The 9677-nt window shown below is 57.8% G+C and overlaps 1 protein-coding gene across 1 annotated transcript; it reads left to right on the plus strand.

The window, feature by feature from the left end:
- The first annotated feature begins 6547 nt into the window (after nt 1-6547).
- Nucleotides 6548-9332, plus strand: NCCRP1 (NCCRP1, F-box associated domain containing). Its single transcript, XM_028090611.1, has 6 exons — nt 6548-6845; nt 7495-7557; nt 7643-7694; nt 8285-8380; nt 8930-9068; nt 9192-9332. Exons 1-6 carry the CDS (start codon nt 6548-6550, stop codon nt 9330-9332), a joined length of 789 nt encoding a protein of 262 aa, XP_027946412.1.
- Nucleotides 9333-9677: the final 345 nt, after the last annotated feature.

The following is a 9677-nucleotide window of genomic DNA, read 5'->3' on the forward strand; positions in this document are numbered from 1 at the left end:
CCTCCTTCTTACCCTACCTCATCCCTGCCTCTCTGTCGCCCCCTGTAGGATGAAGCTGGCTCACCGCTTCCTCCACCGGCCCGTCGGGGTTTATATTTGGGGAAGGCAGCACCCAGCCCGGCTTATCTTTCTCCCATCCCCTACCCCCCTCCTGACCTGGCTGGGCTTCCTCACCCCTGCAGCCCCAGTGGAAAACCTACTATCTGTTTCCCAAAGCCCCCAGGTGCCTGCCCTCCAGAACCCCACCATTCTTTTTCTACCAGTAAGATTGGGTGGTGGGGGTGATACTGGTTTTTCAGTGGAAGCCGTGGGAGCTACACTCGGGCAGCCTGGACGTGCTTTTTCGACCGGACAGAGGCTCCCCTCCTGCCTGAGGTCGGCCTTCTTGTCCTCCCTGCGCGGCAAACAGAGCAACCAGTCTTTGTCAGATCTGAGCTGGGGACAGACCAACAAACAAAAAAACCCCCCAGACCCGCCCAAAGCCCTGCCCTGGCAATGCTGACATTCTCACGGGGTGACACAGTTCATGACCAAGTGAACAGATCCACATACTCATAGGTATTTATAAATCATACTGAGCTCAAGACAAAAAGAACGGGGTGTGACAGTAGGGAATAGCAAGCGGGGGGGGGGGGTGGGAAATTGCCCTTGGCTGGGGACTTATACTTATGTGTAGCCAACAATCACAAGCCTGTATTGTTGGGTAGAATAAAGCCAGAAGGGTGTGTGTTATGAAGAGGTGACATTTGAATGGAGATGAAGGCAGCCACGCAAGCATGGAGTGGAAGGCGGGGTAGGCAGCAGGGGCAGCATGTGCAAAGGCCCTGAGATACAAAGGAAGTTGGAAGATCAAGGACCAGCAAAAACACGGGACACCACGAATGAGGGGAGAGTGTGGGCCACTGCGGGTAGCCCTGTGGGGAGGAGTTAGCCCCAGCTTACATATGGGAAACTAAGGCTTGGAGAAGGAAAGCCCTTCACCCAAGGACACAGGGGGACAGGGTGGGGACTGTTGAGCTCGGGCAGCCTAACTTACGCTCTGAACCACCAGGACAGTGGTTCTCAGTGTGGGATCCCAGACCAGCATCACCTCTCGGCCCACCCCAGAACTACTGAATCAGGAACTTGGGGTGGGAACACGGTCTGGAGCTCAGCAGTCTGCGACTAACAAGCCTTCTAGAGGATTCTGACACAAAGTCAAATTTGAGAACCACTGAGCCAGGCTCTCCCACCTCCCCAAATGTTGTTCCTGTCCTCTGAGGGATCCCTGTCTGCCGTGGGTTGAATGGTGGTCCCCCAAAAGATATGCCCACAACCTAATCCCCAGAACCTGTGAGTGCGACCTTACTTGGAAGGGTTTTAAGGAAAGCAGAGCCATGGCCAGATGGCTGATAAGAGGAATCATCCCAGGAGTCAGATACTAGTATGAGGAACCTGGACCCCAACCTGAGCCATCCTGCCCAGGGATGCAGATCTGGGGGCCAGGCTGCCAGGATTCAAATCTCAGTTCTGCCACTTCCGGGCTGTGTAACCTTGGGCAAGTCACTTTACCTCTCTGTGCCCCAGTTCCCTCACACTAAAGTGGGCTTAATAATAACAATACCTACCATAGTGAGTGCGTTCGATTAATGCATATGGAGCGCAGGCGCCCAGCTGGCTCAGTCAAGGGAGCAGGCGACTCTTGGTCCCAGGGTTGTGAGTTCAAGCCCCACGTTGGGGGTAGAGATTACTTAAAAATATAACCTTAAAAAATAAAATACATGGAATGCATAGAGCAGTGCTTGGCTCAGAGTGAGCGCTTCACAATTGCTATTATTATTGTTACTATTAGAGCTCATTCATTTCTTCACCTGGCGACACGGTGATGCCTCCCAGATCTGTGTCTGCGCTGTGACCTCTCTCTGAACTCCCACCGCATACATCCAGTCACCTCCTGGCACTGTCCCTTTGGATGTCCTGCGCTTAACACATCCTCGATGGAATGCCCCATTTCCTGTCCCCCCCCCAATGTGTTCTGCCCTCCGTCTTCCCCTCTCGCGTAACAGGGCCACCTTCTGTCCACTCCTCAAGGCCAGTCACGAGGAGATCCTGGATCTGCGCTCTGCCAGGCACTCCATGACCCCACCCTGGTCCTGTCCACCCTCCTCTCCCTCCTTGCTGTTCGCCGGACCCCTCTCAGCCAGAGATCAGTTATGTTTCCTCCTTTCCCACCTTCCCTGAGATGTCACTTAGAATGCATTACACCTACCTGCCTACAAGATAAACCTATTCACTGCCCCATTTCTCACTGATCTCGTCGCCCCTACATTCCCTCTGCTCCGGCCTCCCTGCTGCTCCCCAAACACACTAGGCTTGGTCCCACCCCAGGGCCTTTGCACTTGCTGTTCCTGCTGCCTGGACACGCTCAACTCTTTCCCCTTCTTCAGGTCTCCACTCAAACGTCACCTCCTCCGAGAAGCCCTCCCTAACTACCTTAGTTAAAACAGGCTTCCAGCTCCTTTTCTCTGTCCCCACAGCCTGTTCTTCACCTCCACAGCAGTTGATACTGTTTGTCAATTAACCAGCTACCCCTTGACTTGTTGAAGTTGTCAATTAACCACTCCCTTCCTGCACGAGGCCAGAAGCCCCGTGGGGACAGGAAGCTGTCTGTTTCTTCACCATTATATCCCCGATGCACAGGGCTTGGGGATGTAAGTAATAGTATTACTTAATAAGTATTATTACTTATTATTCCTTAGTACTTAAGTATTTGTTTAAAGAATAAGAGGTAGAAAGGCAATGGGAAACTAGGAATCCTTGTTTCCTGTCTCTACTTTTTCTTCACATCAATAGCAGCCTATGAGGCCCACTGTTGGACACCTTGCTCTTTTCACTTAACAGGCTTGTAGATATTTTCTTCTTAGTATGGATACAGAGTTGCTGTATTCTTTTTGTTTTGCTCCTTATTGAGGTATAACTTACATACAATAAAACACACCCATTTCAAATGGATAGCTTGGTGAGTTTTGACAAACGTATTCTCCCATATAACCACCACCACCATGAAGACAGAACTTCCGGGGCGCCTGGGTGGCTCAGTCGGTTGAGCATCTGACTTTGGCTCAGGTCATGGTCTCAGGGTCCTGGGATCAAGCTTTGTGTCTGCGCTTAGCGCGGAGCGGAGTCCGTTTGTCCCACTGCCCCCCCCCCTCCCCCTGCTCATGCTCTCTCTCTCTGCATGCGAGAGAGAGAGAGAGAGAGAGAGAGAGAGAGCGAGAGAGAGAGAGAGAGAGAGAGAGAGCACAAGCCAGGGGGAGGAGCAGAAGGAGAGGAAGAAGCAGACTCCTCATTGAGCAAGGAGCCCAATGTGGGGCTCGATCCCAGCACCCCAAGATCATGACCTGAGTGGAAGTCAGATGCTTAACCGACTGAGCTACCCAGGTGCCCCCTTAATAAATAAAGTCTTAAAAAAAAAAAAGAATGAACTTCCTCATCTCCCCAGAAAGCCCACCTCCCACGTCCATGCCTCTTTGCAGTTGACCCGCCTCGGCCCGCACCCCACCCCCCACCCCAAGTCCAGGGAACCACCGACCTCCTTTCTTGGATTCTAGATGTCCGCTGCCTTTTCCAGCGTGCTCCCTAAACGGAAGCACACAGCCCGTGCACTTTTTGGCTTGGCTTTTGTCACTGCACGACGGTGTTTGGTTTCGGCAAGTGCTTGTACGTTTGAATACCTAGCTCCTTTTTCTTACTGAAAGATAGTGTGGACGTGGCACGACTTCATCCTGTTGATGGACCCTCGTGTTGGTTCTCAATTTGGCACTGGTAGGAACAAGTGTTGTGTGCGCGCCTTTGTGTGGACGTGTGCTTCCACTTCTCGCTAAATCCTGGGAGCGGTGGGACGGCCACCATGCAAGACGGGAGGCCATCTGGTTTTTTGTTTTTGTTTGTCTTTTTAACTACTCTCCACACCCAACACTGAGCTTGATCTCACCACCCCAGAGATCAAGAGCCACCCACTCCCCGGACTGAGCCAGCCAGGAGCCCCGGATATCTGGTTTTATAAGAAATCGTCAAGTTGTTTTCCAAACTGGTCCCATGATTGCTCATGCTCTGAATGCTTTGTGACCCATGAGAGGCGGCTTTAGGGAGTGGTGGTACGTCAGTCACCCAGGCCTCAGCCTGTTCAGAAAACAGGTCCCCACACCAGGACCTTCACCAGTTGAAGGTGGAAGGAGGGGATGTTTGAGATCCACTTGGCTTTGTGCCCCCGATTCCTCAGATTTAAGTAACAGTGTTTCTCATAGTATGGCAGGTGCAGGAGAGATGCTTCTGAAATTTTCCATTCTGGGGCCCAGAGGGACCAAGGCCGACTCCTGGCAGTGGGACTGGGGAGGACACATTTTGAGTGAGCATCCTGGGTGAGTCTGACATGCCGTAAAGCTTGGGACCACTGAGTGTGGGTTGGGGGTCGGGGGGGTAGGTGAGAGGAAAAGTCATTCCAGGTAGAAGGAACTTTGGGCACAAAATGCCTGAGATGGGAGAGAACAGGTCAGGGAAGCAGGGACCAGAAATCCAGTCCTCGAATGGCAGCCAAAGAGCGGGGATTAGTCTCCTGAGGGCACTGGGGAACCATGGTGGGTTTAAGTGGGGGCGTGACTGTTTGGGTTTGGGCTCTTGTAAGGCCCCTGTGACTGCCATCTGTGTGTGTGCATGTATGTGTGCGTGTGTGTGTGTGTGTGTGTGTGTGTGTGTGTGTGTGTGATATAGAAGGGGTGAGGACCCCAGGAAGGAGATGATGGGAAATGTGGTGTGGAAACTGTGGCAAGCCGGGGGGAGGGGGAGCAGGCAGAGGAGGGGTGTGGACCCCATTCTGCACACTCTTTGCTGCAGGCCACTCCCTGCCTTGGATCCTGACCTGGGGACGACCGACTCCCCTCACCAGACACCCCCGCTCTGGCTCTGCCCCCTTCTTCCTCCTCCCTCACGCTTCTTCCTGCTGCTCAGGCTCCGGTGAGGACCGGTGGGCTGGCGGCCAGATATGGGTATGTGCTTGTGTGCTCGAGGTGGCCGGGGGAGTGTCTCCAGCTGTACGTGCGCTCTGAGCTCGCTGAGTGTTTGTCTGAGAGTCTCCTGGGACTTCCTGGTGCATCTGGGCTGCAGCCCTGGGGTGCACTGGGTGAGTTACTAAACCTCTCTGTGCCGGTTTCCTCATCGGCAAAATGGGTATAGCAATAGTATCTACTTCCTAGGGAGGATGTGGAGATGGAGTTAATTACTCAGAGCCATGCCTGGCACACAGGCAGCCCTCAATTATATAAGCAGCATCATTTGGGTGTGAGCTGAACTCAGTGTCCCGGGCATGTGTCTGTCGTTGGCGTCTTGCAGGAATCTGGGGCCGGAAGTGCCCCTGGAAGCATCGGGGGTTATCTGGGGCAGCATGGGAGCAGGCCTGCGAGGGTGGCCTCTCTTTCCTTCTCTGTGCAATGGGAATAACTACAGCACCCCACACACGGTCGGCGGGTGCGCAGGCAAGCCTTGCGCTGGAGGGCGTGTTTACGCGCGCCTATTGCCTTTCCTTTGTCGATAAAGTGCAGCTGATAGTGGTGTCCTCCTCCGTCTCTGTTCCTGGAGGATGACGCGAACTGGTAAGCACCTAGAACAGCACCCAGTACCCAGAAAGCGCTCCCTGTGGAAGCTGCCATTGGCACTCGGCGCCTGCGCTTGCCTGGGCAGGATGTGGGGTGTGGGATGTGGCCCAGGCAGGAGGCGGCCGTGGCCATCTGGCCCTACAGGTTCCTCGTCACCCCACTTCCTCCGCACCCCGACCTCTTGCCCCCACCATTGCCCCATCCCTCACTCCCAAATCCCCAGGACCTCTGAGGGCAGAGGCTTTGGTAGCCGTGCCCTCTGCCCCAGCCCCCGGAAGGGGTACAGACACCCCCCAAAACCCAGGTGGGGTTACTTCTCCCCTCTCTGCTGCTATCTCAGTGCCTCCCTGGGGTCCCTCCATCTCTGTGCCTCTGAGTGTCTCTCTGCCCTCCACTTTGGTTTCCAGAACAGGAAACGTCAGGGTCCCAAGGGGGTGTCCCAGGTGAGGAAGCAGCGGAGGCAAGACCTCCTCCCTCCTCCCAGATGAGAGTGGGGGTGGGGGAAAGAGGGGGTCTTCCTTAATGAACCTCTTAATCCTGCCGCGCCGGATCTTAACGAGGGGGAGGGACCTCATTAGAGGGCAGGGAGCCCTGACATTAGCTCCTCCGTCACACCCCTCTCCCAGGGCCAATGCCTGGGCCCTCAGCTGGCCCTGGGGAAACTGGGGCGGGAGACTTGGGAAACCGAAGAGGGGCTGGGGGCCCGGACTCCTGGGTCCTGGAGGAGGGGACGACCTGCACTCCTGGGTCTGACGGAGCAGGGAGCTGGGTACCTGGCCTCCTAAGTCTGAGGGTGGAGGGCCCGGGGACCCGGAGCCTTCCCCTAACACACCCCTCTCTCCAACGCCCCGCCCCTCCCGCCTCCAGTTAACCCCAAGCCTGCGGAGGAGCCGGGGACAGTCGCCCGGAGCCCACGGATGGAGGAGGAGCGCGACCGACACGCGCTCGGCGGCGGGATGGAGGCCGACGAGCCCGCCAGCCCCCGGGAGCCGCCGTCGCCACCCCCGCCGCCGTCGCCGCCGTCCCCCGCGGCCCCCGACGCCCCCGGGCCCCCCCAGCCCGAGCAGCCGTCGGAGGCCTACGCGCGGCAGCTGCTGCTGGAGGAGTGGAGGCCCCCCGGCGGGAGCCTCGAGCTGCCCCCGCGCCTCACCTGGAAGCTGCTCTTCCTGCGGCGGCCGCTCTACCGCAACCTGCTCCGCTCGCCCAACCCCGAAGGTGCGGGAAGGTGCGGGACGCGGCGCGGCACCCCGACCGACCGCCGCCCGGTCTCCGCCTTCCGCCGCGCGCGGTTCACTCGGACCGTCGGGCTCCTCATCTTTCTGTCTGCTCCCTCGTGTCTGTTCCCTGGGCTCTATCTCCGTCTCTCTACATCCTTCCCTGTCTCTTCCGTCATTGTGCCCCTCTCCGGCTCCTTGCGGCTCTCTCTTGCCACCCCGCATCGCCCTCTCTCTCTTTCTATGTCATACGTCCCTGTCTATCTCTCCCCGTGTCTTCCTGCCTTACCCTGTATGTCTACCTCTCTCTCCCTGCCTCCCTCCCTGCCTGCATTCCTGTCTCTTTCTCTAGGTGCCGCTTGCTCTGTCCCTCTGTCTCTGTCTCACCGGGACGCCCTCCTCCTCCTTCCCTCCTTCCCTCCTTCTTCACTGCACCATCCCTTCCCCCTCCCCCTTCGTCTCCCCCTCCCCCGCCCGGGGACATTCTCAGGACTCTCCCAGGGCCCTGACTCACACATCCCTGCCAGGCAGGTCTGGCCTGGTACAGATTCCTACCCTTCAGCAGAGCCCTGGGGGGAGGGAGGCAGGCGGAGGCCCAAGGGCTGGAGGCGGTTTCAGCCACTGAGGCTCCATTCACCCGTGCATTTCAGGCATCAACATTTATGAGCCAGCACCCCCTACTGGTCCCACCCAGCAGCCCCTGGAGACGCTGGGTAAGTGCTTGCTGGCTGGGCCCAAGGGGACGGAGTGGTCCTGGGGAATGGGCATGTTCTAACCCTCTGCTCCTCCACCTGCCAGGCAACTTCCGCGGGTGGTACATTAGGACTGAGAAGCTCCAGCATGACCGCAGGTGGGTGGCCAGGACCCCTGGGGCCCTGCTCCAGCTTCTCACTGCAGGGCCCAGAGAAACTGACTGTGTGCCCCTCTGGGCCTTAGTTTCCTGCTCCGTACCCAGGGTTTGTCACAAAAGAGGACGCCTGTAAAACACAGCACAGGCTCTGGCTAGGTCCAGCTTGCATATAGTAGGTGCTCAATAAATAGCCCCTATCACGGTTACTCTTCTCCCCCTCTTTCCCTGGGAGGGGGAGTCACCCAGGCCACCATCTACCCTCCATTAAACCGAGCCCTGCTTCTGCACGTTGGGTGAGACGGTGTAATTCAAGGGCTGGGTTGGGAGCCCAGCTCTGCCACTTTGCTGCTTGACCTTAGGCAAGTGACTTCCCTTCTTGAGCCTCTGTTGCTCATCTGCATCATGGGGCTCAGACAATCTGGCCCTCAGAGGGGAATGGAGGGAGCTGAGGCTATAAGGTGGGGAGTAAATGCTTAGCACCCGTACATGGGTGCTCTTGATGTCTCTACGAGGGCACCATGATCGAGGTTTCCTGCTCCCAAGAACCCCAGCTGGTCCCAGACCTCACCTCCCTGTGCCCTCTCCCGCAGCTGGACGGTGAAGCAGCAGTGTGTGGATCTTCTGGCCGAGGGCCTGTGGGAGGAGCTCCTTGATGATGAGCAGCCGGACATCACGGTCATGGACTGGTACGCGCCTCTGCGCAGTCAGCCTGCCCCGCCGGGTCACGCACAGGGCTCCCCAAAGTGCGAGCCTCACCTGTCCTCCCTCCCCTGGTGTGAGCTAGTCACCAAGACCCTCCTGCTACCGTTCTAGCCCCTTCCCTCTGAGACTTCCAGCTTCTGAGATGTGCCAGGCTGGACGCTCGTCCCTTCGTTCTTGGATGCTTGTCACCCTCTGTTCTCGAGACAAATTCCTCCTTATCCTCTGGGATTCTGCTGTACGTGGCTCCACCAGGAAGCCTTCCCTGACCACCCCCATGCTGGGTCAGATGCAGCATGCTCCAGTGCCCTGGACTTCCCCCATCGCAGCCCTTAGCATTCCGGATGGTCACTGTCTGGTGACAGGTCGGCCTCAGACTATGTGACTCCCACGAGGGCTCCGCGGGGGGCCATTGTGGTCACTTGGTCAGTGCCGGGGGCACAGAGCGGGAGCCAGCGAGTGTGCCTTGTATGGTGCTTAGGGCCAGGGGCCAGGGGCACTTCGGTGGCAGCTAATGGCCTGGACCCTACCCCCAGGTACGAGGACAGCCGGCTGGACGCGTGTGTCTACGAGCTGCACGTCTGGCTGCTGGCGGCTGACCGACACACGGTCATCGCGCAACACCATGTGGCCCCCCGCACCTCTGGGCGGGGCCCCCCCGGCTGCTGGCTCCAGGTGAGCCTCTGGCCAAGCCCCGCCACGTGTTCATGTCCCAAGACCTCAGAGAGGGCGGAGGTAGGAAACGAGGGTTCCCGGGTCCCTGATGGCACTTCTCCCTCACCCCCGCTGCCGCCGCAGGTGTCCCACGTCTTCCGCCAGTACGGCCCCGGCGTGCGCTTCGTCCACTTCCTGCACAAGACCAAGAACCGGCGGGAGCCCGGCGGGCTGCGGCGGACGAGGGTGACCGATTCCTCCGTGTCTGTGCAGTTCAGGGAGTGACTGGCTGTTCGGCTCCCGGCCTGTTCCGACCCCTTGTCTCACGTGTCTGCTGCCTTGACACTTTCCGGATCCTCTAGCACCTCCCTGATCTCTTAGCAGTTCCCTGACCCCTTGCACCTCCCTGACCCCTTAGTATCTCCTTGTACGCTTTATCCCTTTGGATCTCTTAGCATCTCTTTCACCTCCCTGGCCCTCAGAAGTCCCCAGCCCTTAGTGCCTCCCTGGCCCTTTAGCTCTGCCCTGTTGTCTTACTGCACAGCACCACCTGTTTCCGTCATACCTTCACGACCCCTCAGCTTCTCTTTGATCACTTACCACCCCCCAGGCCCCTGGTTCCTGCCCAGC

Source organism: Eumetopias jubatus, unplaced genomic scaffold (assembly GCF_037043125.1).
Source record: "Eumetopias jubatus isolate StellerSeaLion01/CBP00866 unplaced genomic scaffold, mEumJub1_p1.0 scaffold_10, whole genome shotgun sequence".
NCBI lineage: Eukaryota > Metazoa > Chordata > Mammalia > Carnivora > Otariidae > Eumetopias > Eumetopias jubatus.

What these genes read in the sequence shown, in the direction of transcription:
- NCCRP1 (XM_028090611.1), top strand. Translation starts at nt 6,548, where the DNA reads ATGGAGGAGGAGCGCGACCGACACGCGCTCGGCGGCGGGATGGAGGCC. An exon ending in GCAGCCCCTGGAGACGCTGG is followed by an intron (nt 7,558 to 7,642) that starts GTAAGTGCTTGC and finishes TCCACCTGCCAG; the next exon opens with GCAACTTCCGCGGGTGGTAC. An exon ending in CCCCCGGCTGCTGGCTCCAG is followed by an intron (nt 9,069 to 9,191) that starts GTGAGCCTCTGG and finishes CTGCCGCCGCAG; the next exon opens with GTGTCCCACGTCTTCCGCCA.